We start from the raw sequence: 18,302 nt of genomic DNA on the forward strand, positions 1-18,302 counted from the left end.
TGATATCATAGAAGAAGAAGAAGAAGAAGAAGAAGAAGAAGAAGAAGGCGATGACTGCTTCTGTACTGCTCCCCTTTTGCGTAATCTCAAGCGTATGAATTTATCGAGACGAATTAGTCAAATAAGACGGAGAAAAGCAAGCACGTAAGTACGTAACTATGGAATTGTAATATTTCGGTGGTTGTTTAATTTACAGCTAAGAAAAGTGGAACGCGATGAATGCTAGCCTGTACATTATCGTAGCCATTTACTGTAGCTTTTAGCTATGGAGTTGAGTTTAGTCCTCTAGCCCAGACTGATTCCTAATAGGACCTGGAGTTAAGCTAAAGCAGATTCGGTGTTTTGTCAGCTATTTAGCTATAGCAGCTAGTTAGCTACACAGGCCACATAGATCGTGATACCATCCCTAAAGTTAGCAAATTATTTGATCAGTCCTCAAACTTGGCTAACGCAGTGGCCTTGTGGTTAGTGTCCACCCAGAGATTGGACGGTTGTGAGTTCAATCCCTGGCCGAGTCATAGCAAAGACTGTAAAAATGGGACTTGATGTATCTCTGCTTGGCACTCAATATTAAGGAGATAGTTGGGGGTAAGGCCCTGCGATAGACTAGCGTCCTGTCCAAGCTGCCCCGCGGTACAGAAACAGGAGTTAGGGCAGGAGCCTGTGAGACGTTCTGGCTCGCACAAGCCAAGGCACTTACCAACTTGGCTAGCTACCTAGCTGATATTTACATGACTAAAACAATGGCTAGCTAGTTAAGACGGTTGCCTTAATTTCACAAGGTAATATTCTAAAAAATCAAGGTTTGAAAGCACGACTGATGAGCTAGCCTAGAATGCCATTCTGTTTGTGCCATCATGCCACTCCTAGTCATGCCAAACTGTTTGGCATATGTCACGGAGTACAAGGAGTGTAATGTTAACACAAACCCAGGTTACCTATGAGAAGCTGAGGTGGAAGTCTTAGCTAGAATAATTTGTGGTTTAACATGTTCATGAATAATTTCCCATATGAGAGGCAGTGCAATTTAGGGACTGATGGCAGTACATCACTGATATAGTGTACCTACATGCAGACAGTACCACTATTGCTAATCACAATGTTCTGTGTCTTTTACAGGTCAATGGTTGGTTGGTAGTGTGACCTCCCTGCAGGCGTCATCACATGAGGGACCAGCTAGCCTGTCTTACAGCATTCTACACAGATTCTGTCTCTGGAGAAATTGGAGGGACACAAACGTTGGTAGTAACAGATCTACCTCCTCTGAATCCAGGGAAATGTTTTGCCCTGGGGGGAAAAAACGATTGACCGAACAAAGGTAAGATAATCATATTCACCACACAGTAAGAACGGAGAACCAGATCAAAATTAGTCTATTGAAAATGTCATGTCATTTTGAACACACAGTAGGGCATGTTCATTGAAGCTTTAGTATTTCATATTGCATGTAGAAAATAAGATATACTTTTATTTGCCAATTTGCCAGGAAAGTTTCTGCCTCCCATGTGGGAAAACTCCGCAATAAGCTGAAAGCCATCCTAAAGAAAAAGTATCAAAGTCCGCCAGGTGGGGAAACTGAGCATCCATTTTATATACATTGCGATCTCCACTATCAAGCTGGTAAAAGTAGTGAGGAGAACCAACATGAGTATATTCTATCTGAGCCAGGCTACAGGAGAAGACATAAAGGAACATGTTCATTCCTAAACTCAGAAGTCGATGAACCTATCAGAACAGCTCTGACAAAGGGCATCTCTGGTATTGGCAAAACTAGCCATGTGCGGATGATGATTCTTAACTGGGCAGAGGGAAAAGGAGACCAGGAAGTCCAACTCATATTTCCCCTTCCTTTCCGGGAGCTGAATTTGCTAAAGGAGAGACTAAGTCTGATTGAACTTCTTTACGAGTTTTTCCCAGAATTGAAAGAACCAGGAATTTACAACTTGGAGAACTGCAAAGTTGGGTTCTTTCTTGACGGGCTGGATGAATTCCGACGTCCTCTCGACTTCAAGAACAGCCCGATAGTGACCGATCTCACAGAGCCCTCCTCTGTGCCGGCACTGCTGACAAACCTAATTAACGGTAATCTACTTCCCTCCGCCGCTCACATATGGATTACATCCAGACCTGCGGCAGTCCATCGCATCCCTCTTCAATACATTGACAGAGTGTCAGAAATTGAAGGCTTCACCGACTCCCAGAAAGAGGAGTTCTTCAGGAGAGCAATCAATGACAAGAACCAGGCCAAAGCAGTTATCACCTACTTGAAGAACTCGAAGGGCCTCTACAACTTGTGCCAGATACCTTTTATCTGTTCAATCTCAGCGTCAATACTCGAGAAACAGACATATGTACCCGACAAAATATGCGAACCTGTCGCACTAACTCCACTATTTAACGACCTACTCATCCTGTTACAAATAGGGAAACACAATGTAAAGATAGTTGATGAATTGGGGGAACTAGCCTTTAAGCAGTTGGTGAAAGGCAACACGGTTTTCTACGAGGAAGACCTACGAGAGTGCAACATTGATGTCCAAGTGGCAGCTGTGTACGCAAAAGTAAGCATACCCATCTTCAGGGAGGATATTGGGCTGCAGCAGAAGAAGATCTACTACTTTGGGCATACCACCATTCAGGAGTTCTTTGCCGCAATGCGGTTTCTTCAATCTGTTGGCAACCAAGACGAAAACCAGGCTGTCAACCGGAAAACCCAGATTGAGAGAACTCTCTGGTTTTTTGGAGATGCCACCCAACTCAAGAGCGCGGTGGACATGACTTTGCGGAGCAAGACCGGACATATGGACCTCTTCCTTCGCTTTCTCCTCGGCATTGCGCAGAACTTTAACCAGATGTTCTCAGAGGCTGGCTTCACCCCGTCTACTGCCCTTCCGGAAATGTTAGTGTACATCAAGAAGAAGGTCTTGGAGAATCCCACTTCGCCGAGGACCCTCAACCTGCTGAACTGCCTGAGGGAACTGAAAGACTACTCTCTAGACAACGATAGTGTGCGCTTTCTCGAGACGGGAATCCCCCCAGATGCCAAATATCCAACTACACATTGGTCCGACCTGGCCACTCTCTTTTTGGCATCGTTGTCTGGATCGATAGACATGCTTGGTTTGGATGTAGAGAACAGAGGAGACGAGGAACTTCTGAGGATGCTGCCAGTGATCAAAGCTTCCCAGACCGCCACGTAAGTACTTGGTCATTTAACAGTACCAGCTATTACATATCTATATGACATGTCGGTAACGCACAAGATAATTGTCATCAAAAATGTGGTAATTCACATTTGTTGGGCTCGTCTTAGTTTTGGTGGTTCAAGTGGCTACTAGTAGGGCTTCTAATGTTCATCTTGATTCCATAAACCCTCCTTCCCACCAGGCTGTCGTATCACAACCTGACTGAGAAATCCTGTGACTATCTGGCCTCTGCGCTCACCTCAAAGGTGTCCAATCTGAGAACTCTGGACCTGAGTTTCAACACGCTGAAGGACTCTGGAGTGCAGCTGTTGGCGGCCGGCTTGGCCAAGCCACACTGCCGACTGGAGAGACTGAAACTGTCCGGCTGCAGGGTGAAACAGAATGGCTTTGCAGCTCTGGCCAAAGCTCTCAAATCCAACCCGTCGCACCTGCGAGAGCTGGATCTGAGCGGCAACGAACCGGAAGAATCGGGGGTGTTTCATCTCGTTGACGGACTAAAGGTTGTTAAGTGCGAACTGCAGGTCCTGAAGTGAGTATTGAGTAAATGTCCACGGAACCTGTTCTGATTTTGTGTAGGCTTGCTTTACCCCCACCTGTAATATCATTTAATTAAATTCTCCTTCGTGTTAATATTGTGACTTGATGCAAATGAAGTTCCCTTCTGTAAGGAAATAATTGTTTTCTTTAAATTTGATTGTAATCTTTGTTAGGCTCTCAAACTGCAAGCTGGGCCTGGAGCTGAGTCGCGCTCTGGCGGTGTTGCTGATAGACAACCCTAGACACCTGCGAGAGCTGGACGTCAGCATGAACGACCTGGGAGACCGGGGGGTGGAGCTGCTCATGGACATACTGAAGTCAACCCAGATATACAAACTGGAGTGAGTACTTTCTGGAGTATTGTAGTACACTCACACGTTCCACCTCACTGATTCTAAAGTGGAATGTTCACTGTAGTAAATGTACCATACATTTTCCCTCCACCACCAGGTTGTACTGTTGTCAGCTCACTGAGAAATGCTGTGAGAACATGTTTAGGTGTCTGGTGAACATCCCCAGTCTGAGGGAGCTCAACCTGAGCAACAACAACCTGAAGGACGAGGGAGTCAAGATGCTCTGCAACGCCTTCGGACTGCCCGCCTGTCAACTGGAGAAACTCAAGTAAGCTAGCTAGTTCGCAGAGAGTTGTGCCCAATCCCATGTACACCCCTATGAAAACAAGTTAGACAATTTTGGCGATTCAAAAACAAAAGTCATGAGCCGAATTTGCCCGCTGTCTGCCGCTTTGCCTGCCATATGAGCTGAATAGTACATTCAAACTTGTCCAATTTTGTTTAGGAAATGTGTCTTTTTGCTGTCTTATCTTATTCCAACCTCCTTGGATACCACACATACATATTGAAGAATAAAATCATTGATTATTGAATTGACATTGACGACTGTTGCCCTTCTCTCTCCAGTCTGGCGAGCTGTGGCTTCACATCTGGAGGCTGTCGATGGCTGGCTGGAGAGTTCAGTTTCAGCCCCACCTTCCTCAAACAGCTGGATATCAGCAGGAACCACCTGGGCCACTCAGATGTTGTCGCGTTTTTCCGGTTCCTCAAAACTATACGCTTTTCACTGGAGACCCTACGGTGAGTACTGCGATTAGACTGTACAATGGGAGAAGGCCTAACGGGTCACCATTGGTTTAGATGATAGAGATATTTTTAAATTGAAATGGCATCAACAGGCACATCATGTGTGATTTTATAGGGACAGTATACTCAAATCAAATGACATACTGATGTTGAGTGTATTTGTTCAACATTTGCTCCCCCCCCCCCCCCCCCCCCCCACACACACACACACACACACACACACCTAGGCTGAGTGACTGTAAGATGACAGAGCTATGCTGTCCGGAGCTGGTCGAAGCTCTCCGCTCCAATCTCACCAACCTGAAAGAGCTGGATCTATCTGGAAACGAACTGGGAGACAGCGGTGTAAAAACACTCTGCATGGGACTGACCTCAACAACCTGTAAACTGGAGAGACTGTTGTAAGTAACATGTTAACAGTGTTAATACTTCTAAGCATATTCACAAAAAAATGCATTTATAATGCATTGTTGAGTAAGGTGAAGTGAATGTCGTTCCCCCCCCCCCCCCCCCCAGTCTGAGATGCTGTGGGATCACAGCAGAGGGCTGCTCCTCCCTAGCCTTAGCCCTGAAGTCCAGTTGCTCCAAAATCACAGAGCTGGGCCTGATGGGAAACGACACGGGAGAAGAAGGACTGAGAATTCTCTCCGGCATCAGGGATGACCCACACTACAAACTACAGACTCTAGAGTAAGTCCTGGTGCCATCAAAGCTCAGAGAAGTTACTCGTTAATGGTACCATACAAACAGTGTAAAATGTGGGACAGGAGATTTTTATTTGTTTCTAGGACTTGAAAGATATTCCCTAGATAGACTAGATATGCTGCCCTCTTGCTTTAGCTTTTTTGAGAAATGTTACCAATAGTTTTTTTTGTTGTCTACGTAGTCATAATTTGTAGGCCTTCATTAGTGCAATGTAATCATTAGTCCATTTGTTGATGTTATTCTTCTTTCCAGAATAAATGATTGAGAGTGGCCTTGCTCGCCGGAGGTGGTTCTTGGCTCGACCTTTTCCCAAATCTGGAGTGAAGTTACTTAATGGGGAACACACTGGAGTGAAGAAACGATTGGCTAACAAGTCCCGACAAAGTACTTTCAGCTCAATAGTAAGCACTTGATGTGCTTTTGACCAATTGGACTGGTTCACTGACTTTTGCCCATTTTTAAAGTGCCTTACAGTATCCTGGCTGCTCACACTTGAACAGAAGACCAGAGAGTATTTACCTAGAAACAGAGGCTGAAATGACACACACACTGTTACTAACTCCGTTCCTCTGGTCTTGCTACAGTATCAACTCTTTTAACCTTTGCAGAAGCTTTACAGTATGTTTTGCACATCAGTATGTACACGATAGAATGTATAGGTTTTGTAACAGGCGCCTCTGCTCCTCAAACACGCGTGACCGGCCTCTTGACGACGTCTTAGCCAACCACGGTAGCGAAAAGCTAGCCGTTTGGTGGAGTGAGGTTACGTTATAGCGTCTCTGAGGGAGAAGGATGATGCAACGTTTTATTTTGAACACTTGTACAGTCCCTTGATGGCACAGTCTTTTGCTTTTCAAATTTTTTTCAATTTTATTTCTCTTTGAAAGTGCTTTTTTATTAAGATGACCAAATGTTTTGGAAATGTATACAGTAGTACAACTCTTGGTTTATTTACTATTGTTGCGTACAATGTACATTTTACCCAAATATACCTAGCTACTTCTATTGATCATAATGGTTAAAAAAAAAGAGGAAAAAAAGTACTAATTGGAGGTTGAACTTCAGAAGCTTTCCAACTTTGGTCATATGTTTTAGGTCTGGTCTCCAAATCGGTTTGCACCTACTGCAACAGGCTGGTTGATGCCATATTTCAAGTTAAACAAGTGCCTTTAGAGTAGTGTGATGGTGAGGGACACTGTTCTCTACTATTTGTCTCCTCTGTTGGTATGTACAGTATCTGTTTGTGTGTTCTGTTATTGTGTTTGTGTGTAAATGTATACCAAATTCACAGCTGTTTGACAATCATGTCTCATGTTCACAAATTGGTACGTTACACATTGATGGTTTGGTCTGATTCTCTGATTTATGGTACATCACCACCACCTGGTGGCGAAAAACACGAATTTCTCCACGGGAGGGTTAAACTAATGACGTGTGTAAAGCCAATACCGGCAGCACCCACTACTGGGTCCCTAATAATAAACCAGATAGCACCCACTACTGGGTCCTTAATAATAAACCAGATAGCATCTTTTGCTACACGATCCCTGCCCGAATTTTTGCGAGCGCATCTATACAAACACAGGTATGATACCATTTTTAGCTAACAACAAGTATTAACCAACCGTGGTCTGCATTTTGAAATGTGTGCTGTGAAATGGTCTGACGAGGTAGGTATAACGCTGGATGAAATAGTGTTATGCAAGGCAGTCGGTTTGGATATATTGCACACAGTCTCCATGTGGAAAGTACAATAACAACGCGGCTGACACTTAGCAAAACAATGAGGGGTTGCTCTCGAAGGTAACATGGCGCAGTTTAATACCTCGGTATCAACCGGCGCTGTAGCCTATGTGTTTGGAAAACGCGAATTAGTTACCAAGCCAGCAAGATACATGATGCATGCGTCAATATTGGCAAAACTAAGGCAGTAGTCTTTTAATAGCCTACCTATTGCTGTCCGGTAATGTCTTTCATTGCGTCATAGGAGCAAATAAATATGACATGATGGCCACAATACCATTATTTTGTCAATAAGTTTTTGTAACTACATAATATACAGTTTCATATGGTATTTCTTTGATATCTTGTTAATAGCTATGTTATGTAAAAAAAAACAACAACCTTTATTTCAGTGTCAATTGTAGCAGGTGTTTAGGGGAGTATATGAGGATGGAGGGGTTGCCTAGGTAAAATTGGGAGTTGTCAGAAATGGCACCCTATTCCCTATAGGCTATAGTGTACTATTCCCTGTATAAAGCACAATGCACTAAATATGGACTAGGGTGCCATTGGGAATGTAACCTGGGTGTATATTGATTGATTGACTGGCCATTGTTTCTGTGACTGCCTCTTGGAATATTAAACGTCCCATATACTGTTTGCACCCAACCACCAGTCTCCAGTGTCATCATGAACGTGGTGGGGTAGGCTTTGAGAACCAGGAAGGAAAATAACAGCTATGTTGTTGAGAAATAGCTGCTTTTCTTTCACCTGTTCTTTCATTCTGATGACCTCACTCTCAAAATGGTGCCAAGCCACTCAGTGAAACTTTATACACATTGTCAGGGAAGGGAATAGAGAGGTCTTATGGGGTGTGAATGGTTCTCGATGACTGAAATGATGATGTGCTAGGGAGAAGAGATGTTTGTGTGATGCAATAATCTACCGACTGTTGTGAGTTTTCTTCATTGCTTAGCAGACTTATCAACTAAACAAAGCATTGCAAAGGGATATTGGACTCAGTCACTAGTATTAATCAGTTTCACAAATATTTGTCTTCTTAATACCTCCTAAAATGTAATACATTTGGCTCGGTTAATGACATTGTAATTCCTAATAACTTGGCTAGCTTAGTTGACCCCTCTTGCCACAATCTACTCCAGTGTCTTCCTGAGTGAACAGCTATGGGCAAGGAGAAGCTTCACATCAACATCGTGGTGATCGGCCATGTGGACTCAGGCAAGTCCACCACAACAGGCCACCTCATCTACAAGTGTGGGGGCATCGACAAGAGGACCATTGAGAAGTTTGAGAAGGAGGCCGCTGAGGTATGGAGGTGACCAGACACAAGTAACTTAACAAAACCACTCTCTGTGCTGGGAATGTATTTAAGGTCTAGCCTGTTGTTATACATGATCGATATGTTAGAGTCTCTAATTGTCAAACTTTACACCAAGCTCGGTATTTCAGGGATATGGTATGATTCCACTTTGAATCCATACCATTGAACTGAGCATTGACTTATTTATCTCTCGATATCCCTCTCTCGATTTTGTTCCAACATAAAGACGAAAGAGACAAACAAACGGCGGACTTTTGACATTGATTTGGTCTCTCTTTGGTCTGTCTTTAGATGGGGAAGGGCTCGTTCAAGTATGCCTGGGTGCTGGATAAGCTGAAGGCAGAGAGGGAGCGAGGCATCACCATCGACATCTCCCTGTGGAAGTTTGAAACCAGCAGGTACTACGTCACCATCATCGACGCCCCGGGACACAGGGACTTCATCAAGAACATGATCACTGGTACCTCTCAGGTATGGGCTGCAGACACTACTGTATCCAGCTGTCACTAAACATGGACCCTGACTAAAAGTTTAGCCAAAGGCCTTCTTATTTGGTACGTATGGGCCCCAAAACTGGAAGGAAGAGCATGAAACATATTAAACATGTCTTCTATACTCTTAGAAAACAAAACCTTTGACCAGGATTACATTGGCTACTCTGAAAATCAAACGGTTATTCTGGGAATCCATAAACGGCAACATTTTTTAAAATTACATTTACTAAAACAAGAAAAATGCTTATTTTTTCATGTAACACTTTCTGCTTTCAAACTGCTTTCAAATGCAAACAAAATGAAACGTCATGTTTGCTCCCCGTCTCCTCCTTGCCACAGGCGGACTGTGCCGTGCTCATCGTGGCGGCGGGCGTGGGCGAGTTCGAGGCGGGCATCTCCAAGAATGGGCAAACCCGCGAGCACGCCCTTCTGGCCTACACCCTAGGGGTCAAGCAGTTGATCGTAGGGGTCAACAAGATGGACTCCACCGAGCCCAACTACAGCCAGAAACGCTATGAGGAGATTGTGAAGGAAGTCAGCACCTATATTAAGAAGATTGGTTACAACCCGGATACGGTGGCCTTCGTTCCCATCTCTGGCTGGAATGGGGACAATATGCTGGAGGCTAGCCCTAATGTTAGTATTCTTCTTTTTATACTTAACCTTATCTTTTTCCAAGGCAGGAGGACACTTTATATTCTTAGGACGCAACCTTATTACACAATAGAGTTGCAGATGCAGTCGTGCACACCTCCACTGAATTACACTGCCCAATTAGTATAACTGCCATTGTATGAAAAGGGGTTCGTTTTACAAGGTGTCTTAATACGTATTACCTATGTAGGCCATAACGCTTAAGTTATGCTTGTTCCTAATATTTGGTCTGTTCCCTGTAGATGACATGGTTCAAAGGGTGGAAGGTCACCCGTAAGGACGGCAACGCCTCTGGAACCACCCTGCTGGAGGCCCTGGACGCCATCCAGCCGCCCTCCCGCCCCACAGACAAACCCCTCCGCCTGCCCCTACAGGACGTCTACAAGATAGGAGGTGAGGCCCTGGGAGGTGGAGGAGCTTGTGGGGGCCTCCCCACCACTGGTGCTATGCCAGTGGCTTGGGGGTCAATTCCATTTCAATTCAGTCAATTTGGCTATTGTGCAGCAATGAAAGCCAAAGGGTTTTGAGTTGTTTTTCAGCTCTTACATACATTCTATTTTGATGTTATACCTTGCACTCAGGCTGGGATTCAATCCGAGCTGCGTTCGATCCACGATCTAGCACGCTTGACATTTAACTGGAATTTACAATTAAGCTGACATCTGCAGCGTTTACCTTGAATGCAATCTCTGCGAAGGCGGTAACATTGCCATTAAATGCTACAATATCTAGAAGTGCGATCAGATTCAATCCTGGCCTCAGAGAGACTTGAAAGATTGCCTCAAACATTTCATGCCTCTCACCTCCCTCTCTCCCAGGTATTGGTACGGTCCCGGTGGGGCGGGTGGAGACGGGCGTGATCAAGCCAGGCATGGTGGTGACTTTTGCCCCCGTCAATGTGACCACGGAGGTCAAGTCAGTGGAGATGCACCACGAGGCGCTGACCGAGGCCATGCCCGGAGACAACGTGGGCTTTAACGTCAAGAACGTGTCGGTAAAAGACATACGGCGAGGGAACGTGGCTGGAGACAGTAAGAACGACCCGCCGATGGAGGCGGCCAACTTCACTGCACAGGTCTGGATAGGAGAGTTAGCTGTGGAGAACATTGTGTGACTGGACTGAAACGTGTCCTTACGAGACACCAATTAACATGCTGTGTTCTGATTCCTGTTTTTGTCCAATTCACACATCACTTACTACCCCGTTTAAAAAGAAAACAAATAGCATAGAGTCACATAGAAGAGAAATGACGTGTGTGTGTGTGTCTCCTCCCTCCTCCCCCAGGTCATCATCCTGAACCACCCAGGTCAGATCAGTGCCGGCTACGCCCCTGTGCTGGACTGCCACACGGCCCACATCGCCTGTAAGTTCGCTGAGCTGAAGGAGAAGATTGACCGGCGCTCGGGCAAGAAGCTGGAGGACAACCCCAAGGCCCTGAAGTCTGGCGACGCAGCCATCGTTGACATGGTCCCCGGGAAGCCCATGTGTGTGGAGAGCTTCTCTGAGTACCCACCACTTGGTATGTGGTGTGTGTGTGTCTGCCCTCAACCCAGATCCCTATTGGGGAGACAGATGACGTGTACTGTACATCTTTGTCGTATATATACACTGCTCAAAAAAATAAAGGGAACACTTAAACAACACAATGTAACTCCAAGTCAATCACAATTCTGTGAAATCAAACTGTCCACTTAGGAAGCAACACTGATTGACAATAGATTTCACATGCTGTTGTGCAAATGGAATAGACAACAGGTGGAAATTATAGGCAATTAGCAAGACATCCCCAATAAAGGAGTGGTTCTGCAGGTGGGGACCACAGACCTCTTCTCAGTTCCTATGCTTCCTGGCTGATGTTTTGGTCACTTTTGAATGCTGGCGGTGCTTTCACTCTAGTGGTAGCATGAGACGGAGTCTACAACCCACACAAGTGGCTCAGGAAGTGCAGCTCATCCAGGATGGCACATCAATGCAAGCTGTGGCAAGAAGGTTTGCTGTGTCTGTCAGCGTAGTGTCCAGAGCATGGTCAAACGGTCAGAAACAGACTCCATGAGGGTGGTATGAGGGCCCGACGTCCACAGGTGGGGGTTGTGCTTACAGCCCAACACCGTGCAGGACGTTTGGCATTTGCCAGAGAACACAAAGATTGGCAAATTCGCCACTGGCGCCCTGTGCTCTTCACAGATGAAAGCAAGTTCACACGGAGCACGTGACAGACGTGACAGAGTCTGGAGACGCCGTGGAGAACGTTCTGCTGCCTGCAACATCCTCCAGCATGACCGGTTTGGCGGTGGGTCAGTCATGGTGTGGGGTGGCATTTCTTTGGGGGGCCACACAGCCCTCCATGTGCTCGCCAGAGGTAGCCTGACTGCAATTAGGTACCGAGATGAGATCCTCAGACCCCTTGTGAGACCATATGCTGGTGCGGTTGGCCCTGGGTTCCTCCTAATGCAAGACAATGCTAGACCTCATGTGGCTGGAGTGTGTCAGCAGTTCTTGCAAGAGGAAGGCATTGATGCTATGGACTGGCCCAGACCATGAATCCAATTGAGCACATCTGGGACATCATGTCTCGCTCCATCCATCAACGCCACGTTGCACCACAGACTGTCCAGGAGTTGGCGGATGCTTTAGTCCAGGTCTGGGAGGAGATCCTTCAGGAGACCATCCGTCACCTCATCAGGAGCATGCCCAGGCGTTGTAGGGAGGTCATACAGGCACGTGGAGGCCACACACACTACTGAGCCTCATTTTGACTTGTTTTAAGGACATTACATCAAAGTTGGATCAGCCTGTAGTGTGGTTTTCCACTTTAATTTTGAGTGTGACTCCAAATCCAGACCTCCATGGGTTGATAAATTGGATTTCCATTGATTATTTTTGTGTGATTTTGTTGTCAGCACATTCAACTATGTAAAGAAAAAAGTATTTAACAAGATTATTTCTTTCATTCAGATCTAGGATGTGTTGTTTAAGTGTTCCCTTTATTTTTTTGAGCAGTATATTACAGAACCTGCTCTGTTCATCAGATAACAAGTTATCGCCATCCTTCATCAGTCTTGGTGCTTCTTGTCTAGAACTAATCACTTGTTACATTTAGTATTTTCAAAGTGCTACAGTTCATCACAAATCAACTATAGCATTGTATCATGTGCTATAAAGCCTGTAATAGACTGAAATACGTTTATAATGAAGTCATTAGAAGTATGACTCGCATTCGATCATTCTCTCCATCCTCCCAGGGCGCTTTGCGGTGCGTGACATGCGTCAGACGGTGGCGGTGGGCGTGATCAAGGCGGTGGAGAAGAAGGCTCCGTCCACGGGCAAGGTCACCAAGTCGGCCCAGAAGGCCCAGAAGGTCAAATGAACCTTGTGTTGGGCTCGCGACGTTAGCGTCCGCCACCGTAAAAACATCACCCCCCTCCTACACACCATAGTCAAAGTCTGGTCCATGCTCACGATGCATCGCAAGAGCAGACGGAGGAAAAAAATGACATGGCATATTCATTAAGGAAGTGTTCTGTTTTATATATATGTTTTGGTCTGCTTGTTTGACTGTTTGTGGTTAGGATACACTATCTGAGTGGAAGACGATTTAAATAACTCCTCTCGATGTGTGCTGTCGTACTCAGTTAAACCTCAACATTTGTATTGATAGTGTTGGTTTGCATTAAACTAGCTGCTAGTTAATGTTAGTAAAATGTACAAAGATTTTTAAGTTGATAAATGTTGAAATGGTGTTGTGTTTTCCTATGGCTGCTTGCATGTTCCCAATGCACTTTAAAAAAAATACATCAGATACTAACATATTATAATAGCGCCTTGCTTGGCTTAAAAGCTCCCTTGCACTGTTCAAAGCTTATCGATACTGTTCCCTCTACACCTTATTGTATGCAACCGGTGAGCGTGATCTATATCAAAGACATTAAAAAGTGCTCAAACTTAGCAACAAGTGCATCATTTTTTCTCAGTCATTTAAATATGGGTTGACAGTTGAAAAATCATTTTCAATGTAATAAATAGATGCCAACACACAGCTACAGAACGGAATATACACCACAATGGTCATAGGCTAACAGAACATGTCTGTAATATGTCAACAAACATACACTTGAATTTCCATTTTTTTTTTATTGATGTAGGAGAATAAAAGTTTCTTTAGCATTTTTCATGACATTACAGGCTTGATGGAGCTAACTGAAATTATTACTATCGTATAGGTATGTGCACATCATTTAAATAAATTAGGATAATGATCGTATGAGACACAATGATGACATTTCTAAAGGCCAGTTTTCCTTTGGTAATACATGGTCTGTCTGTGGATAAATAATGCCCAAATCAGATAGTCATATTTTTTTACAAGGGACAAAACAAAAATCAAGTATGTGAGACCATTTCAGCACAAAAGGCCAACAACCCACACGTTGGGTGCAAATAAACATGTTGAAATGGACAGTAAATCGTTAAGAAAGGCACCATGTTATGTACTGCATGTTTTGTATACTTCACATATTCTGGTAAAGCCTTCAACAAGGATTTAATCGACCATAAATGTTTCTGCTAATGTTTCTGTTTCCAATGGTATGTGTACTGGAGCTTTGGATTTAGCGTACAATTTCATACTGTTTTTCATGTTTAGAATGGGTATCTCTCCTTTGAAACAACCCCCTTGGTGAAACATCCAATAATCCCTACAGGATCCTGTTCAGTAGGCACAAAATGTTTTGAAATCAATGAGGTAGCCTACTACCTGAGGTTGAGCGTGTCCAATGAGTCATCTTTGCATTCCATTTCAAAATGTTTTGCTACATTGTGCCCTATTGAACATGACCCTGTTGTACCTGAATCTGTAACACTTAAAAGGTTAGTCCACCCAAATTACAAAATGTTTTTTTTATTTTGGTACCCTGTAAAGACTGCTTGAAGGGTAAGAAAAACAATGTAATTTTGTGATTTGAGTGACTTATCCCTTTAAGTCAAAAGGGCTAATTGTTGTTAGCATTAGCCATGAAGTCACTCACACTGCTTGCCAAGGTGTGCAAAATATCACTTACAGATTATTAACATAACATTATATACATTCTACAGCATGTCAACTTCAGTTTAAGCAATTTAATAAGCATTCAAAACTATAATGTATTAAAAGAACTACAGCCGGTGAGTGTGATTTTGACTGAAACCATGTACTGTAAGACTGCAAGTATCTTGATTTAATTAAAAGAGGGTCACATAATCAGATAACATAATATATTTTTGCACATTTTTCTCCCTTTGTGTTTTGCTCTCTTGTGTTATAAGTAACAAAAAAAAAAAAAAAATGAATGAGAAGATACACAGGTATCTCAAGAAATCACATTCATAATGTGGATACCTTGGTCGTCGGGTAGAAAACACCTCGGGGTGCGCAATTGAACGGCGTTTTAGGCATAGAAATAGAAGTACTAGAACGGGCATCCCCATTCAAAGGTGTCATGATGGGTGGACCGTATTCTAGTAATTCTATTTCTATTGTTTTAGCAGCTATTCGTCTCCTGTTTTTGCAGTTATTCCTTTCCCGGGACTATGTGTAGCAGCTTGTGTACGATGGTTATACAGTATGTAAACTACCGGTGTGTGTGTGTGTGTGTGTGTGTGTGTGAGTGTGTGTGTGTGTGTGTGTGTGTGTGTGTGTGTGTGTGTGTGTGTGTGTGTGTGTGTGTGTGTGTGTGTGTGTGTGTGTGTGTGTGTGTGTGTGTGTGTGTGTGTGTGTGTGTGTGTGTGTGTGTGTGTGTGTGTGTGTGTGTGTTTTGGTGTGTGTGTGACCTGTTGGCAGAATTAAATTTACCTCAAACTAGTATTGACCTGGACTTGGCAAGTCTATCATTACAATGAAGGGTGTTTTGTGTATGTCCACAATAGTCTCTCAAATGAGAAACTATTATAGGGAACTGATCTGGGTGAAAAACTTGGTCGTATTGAGGCAACATTCATTTCAAGATGGCTGCCTCAGAAGCTTTGGATAAGAGTATGATATTGGGTTCATGTAAGCATTTAACTTGCCCCATACGCTATAGTCTTATAAGTTAGGAGGCCCCACACTTTAACTTTTACTGTACATGATTATGTGTATTAAAATTAAGGAAACGTTTTCTAGAAGGGTTTTGCCCTAAGGCCTATAGGCATCAACAACTTCCAGTGTTAATGAATGAAGACTTATGGGTAAGTTGTAAATACCATGAACTTTGGACTGAAAACATGCAGTGCTCATGCAGTGTCGAGATCACAGATCAACCCATTGTCTTTCAGGATCAAGTTTTGCTCGTCCCTTATATATATATATAATATATATATCAAAGTCTCTTTTTAAACACATCTCTCTCTCTTTATCTTACCTTCTTTATTTTCTTTGTTTTGATTTCTTCAATAATAATTCATGCAATGATATGTTCATCTATTGTCGACTTGGATGAAAAATACTTAGCTTTTTATCAAATGAATCAACATAAAAATAAACAGAAATAACCATTATAGTCCCTACCTGTTCCCCCTCACCCCTCCAAAAATAGAATAAAGAGCTTCTCTATAAGGGGAGGTTTTTTGATTGGTCCATACGACACGGGGGTGTGTCTTATTTTAGCCGTACGTGCGGCATGCTCAGGGACTCGGTGCTCCCAACTGAGGCGGGCGATGATGTGTTCCCGCTCCCGCTCGGCAGGCTCCTATTGAACCCCGCCAGAGCATTTAACCCCGCCCCAAGCCCCGGGTCTGTCCTCAGTAGCTCTGAAGAGTAAGAGGTTGCGTCGGCTGTACCCTGGGACAGGAAGTCAAAGCCAAAGGCTCCACCTTGAGCCTCGGGGGGGAGAGGGAGGGCGTCCATTTCCCTGTCGCTGATAAAGAGGTCCTCCTCCCCCCAACCATCCCCGCCGCCCCCTCCTCCAGGGTCCTGACTACTGTGGGAGCCTGTGGGGGAGTTGCTGCTGCAGGGGCTGGGGGACGAGAGGCTGAGGCTAGGATGGTGGTGGCTATCCAGGGCCATGGAGGTGGTAGTCCCCCCCTGCCCCAGGTCTTGGACGGACATGGACTTGCCCAGGCTTCGGTCCGCCTGGCTGGGGTTGGAGCCGGAGGAGCAGCGGCCTCCTCCTCCCAGAGCAGAAGAGAGGGGTACCAGGGGCTCCATCCCCAGGCTCGTGTGTCTCCTCCAGGAGCCCTCTGGTTTGGCATTGCAGGGCCGGCCATTGCTGTTCCCACTGGACCCCCCTCTTGGCTGCCCCAGCCTCCCGATTCTGAGGCCTTGTTCTGGGCCTAACACATCACCATCCTCCCTCTCCTCCGGGCTTCCACAGAAGTCGTCCACCTCCACCTCCCTCTCCCTCTCCGGCCTGGAGTGACCCACTGTCCGGCTGGGCTGGGGAGGAGGCGGTGGGGGCCTGGCCAGAGTAGGAAACCCCCCACCTCCAGATACACAATTAGGAGTAAGAATAGGAGGTGAATGAGAAGAACTTCCGCTATGGTCTGGTTCCCCACTTTCTGGCAGGGTATGATGATGATGATGGTGGTGGTGTTGAGGAAGGGGTGTCGGACTGAACGAGGAGGGCGGGGGCCCAGCGGTAGAAGGCGAGGTGGAGCCAGTGTTGAGGTTGAGGCTGAGCTCAGTGGGCGGCGCCAGGATAAGGTGAAGTCCCCGGGACAGGTTTGAGGTGTTGGCGGAGGAGCGGGTCACGCACCCCCCTTGGCCCTCTATCCCTGGCCCACCTCCGGTGCTGCTGACCTGGGTAGAGCAGGTGGAGTGGTCCTTGAAGAGGATAGAGCCCTGGTAGTCTGAGGTCTGCTCCAGCTCAAACAGGGGCAAGGAGGAGAGGGTGAGGGCAGAGGAGGAGCCTTTACGTAACACATGCCGGTAGATGTCCAACAGGGAGTCTAGCTTCGACTCAATAGACTGGACCTAGAGAGGGATGGATTGAAGGAAGGAAGGAAGGAAGGAAAATAGAAATTAAGGTTAATATTAGCAACACAAAAGAAAGAGTATTTTCACATAATTGGTAATACAAACAACATGTAACCACATTTAACCATAATTCGCAAAACAATTAAAATATGTTGAATAACAGTAGTTGGTAGCCCTTTACACTCATACCTGTACCCGTATATGGGTTAAAAATGGCAGATTTGGGCACTAATGCTTTACAGCGCTGTATGGGTTTGGACTGACAGCCGTTCTGAACTTGAGCACCGCGCGCGTTAAGAAGTTGCCCCCATCTCTCCCAGTACTAGGGCAACGTTTGCTATTTTTTTGTTCCCTTAGTGAGGGAAATGCTGTAAGTTAAGAGGACTCTATGTACTTTGAAAGATGAGACAATGAGGATTATTATAATAAATACCACTTTGATGTCACACAAGCAAGCCAAAGACCCGTGAGTCCAAATGTGCACTTCACATCTCCATATCATGAAACTCATGGCATACACAGTGTCAGCGTTTATGATCACTGTTTGATGTACAGTTACAAGATGACATGGGGTCATACCCTGGGTTGTTCTGAACAGAATGAGCCTGTGTTTG

At 45.0% G+C, this 18,302-nt stretch overlaps 3 protein-coding genes across 4 annotated transcripts in view; 2 read left to right on the plus strand and 1 right to left on the minus strand.

Annotated features, from left to right (window-relative positions):
* On the plus strand, positions 1–6,836 carry LOC106586688 (NACHT, LRR and PYD domains-containing protein 12). 2 transcript variants are annotated; one of them, XM_014174240.3, is made up of 10 exons: positions 1–148; positions 1,120–1,318; positions 1,487–3,196; positions 3,388–3,735; positions 3,917–4,084; positions 4,194–4,364; positions 4,664–4,837; positions 5,071–5,244; positions 5,360–5,533; positions 5,801–6,836. In XM_014174240.3, exons 2-10 carry the CDS (start codon positions 1,278–1,280, stop codon positions 5,811–5,813), a joined length of 2,973 nt encoding a protein of 990 aa, XP_014029715.3. In that variant the 5' UTR covers positions 1–148; positions 1,120–1,277; the 3' UTR covers positions 5,814–6,836. The 2 variants fall into 2 exon arrangements, with proteins under 2 accessions (XP_014029715.3, XP_014029707.3); XM_014174232.3 differs by having other exon boundaries at positions 1–144.
* Positions 6,837–6,999: 163 nt separating this feature from the next.
* On the plus strand, positions 7,000–13,713 carry LOC106586700 (elongation factor 1-alpha 1). Its single transcript, XM_014174249.3, has 8 exons — positions 7,000–7,133; positions 8,434–8,598; positions 8,904–9,083; positions 9,446–9,742; positions 10,003–10,153; positions 10,579–10,835; positions 11,046–11,280; positions 13,004–13,713. Exons 2-8 carry the CDS (start codon positions 8,455–8,457, stop codon positions 13,126–13,128), a joined length of 1,389 nt encoding a protein of 462 aa, XP_014029724.1. The 5' UTR covers positions 7,000–7,133; positions 8,434–8,454; the 3' UTR covers positions 13,129–13,713.
* A 159-nt stretch (positions 13,714–13,872) lies between these two features.
* Positions 13,873–18,302, minus strand: part of LOC106586654 (potassium voltage-gated channel subfamily KQT member 5-like) — a 132,954-nt gene continuing 128,524 nt past the window's right edge. Inside the window, exon 14 of the mRNA XM_082965670.1 lies at positions 13,873–17,685. Coding sequence (XP_082821796.1) covers positions 16,372–17,685 — 1,314 coding nt within the window. The 3' untranslated portion in view covers positions 13,873–16,371. The remainder of the gene's footprint in view (positions 17,686–18,302) is intronic.

This window comes from Salmo salar, chromosome 02 (genome assembly GCF_965601325.2).
Source record: "Salmo salar chromosome 02, fSalSal1, whole genome shotgun sequence".
NCBI lineage: Eukaryota > Metazoa > Chordata > Actinopteri > Salmoniformes > Salmonidae > Salmo > Salmo salar.

Coding starts and splice junctions, on each gene's coding strand:
- LOC106586688 (XM_014174240.3), top strand. CDS start 1,278: ATGTTTTGCCCTGGGGGGAAAAAACGATTGACCGAACAAAG. Junction 3,197..3,387: donor AAAGCTTCCCAGACCGCCAC/GTAAGTACTTGG, acceptor CCTTCCCACCAG/GCTGTCGTATCACAACCTGA. Junction 4,365..4,663: donor TGTCAACTGGAGAAACTCAA/GTAAGCTAGCTA, acceptor TTCTCTCTCCAG/TCTGGCGAGCTGTGGCTTCA.
- LOC106586700 (XM_014174249.3), top strand. CDS start 8,455: ATGGGCAAGGAGAAGCTTCACATCAACATCGTGGTGATCGGCCATGTG. Junction 9,743..10,002: donor TGCTGGAGGCTAGCCCTAAT/GTTAGTATTCTT, acceptor TGTTCCCTGTAG/ATGACATGGTTCAAAGGGTG. Junction 10,154..10,578: donor GGACGTCTACAAGATAGGAG/GTGAGGCCCTGG, acceptor CCTCTCTCCCAG/GTATTGGTACGGTCCCGGTG.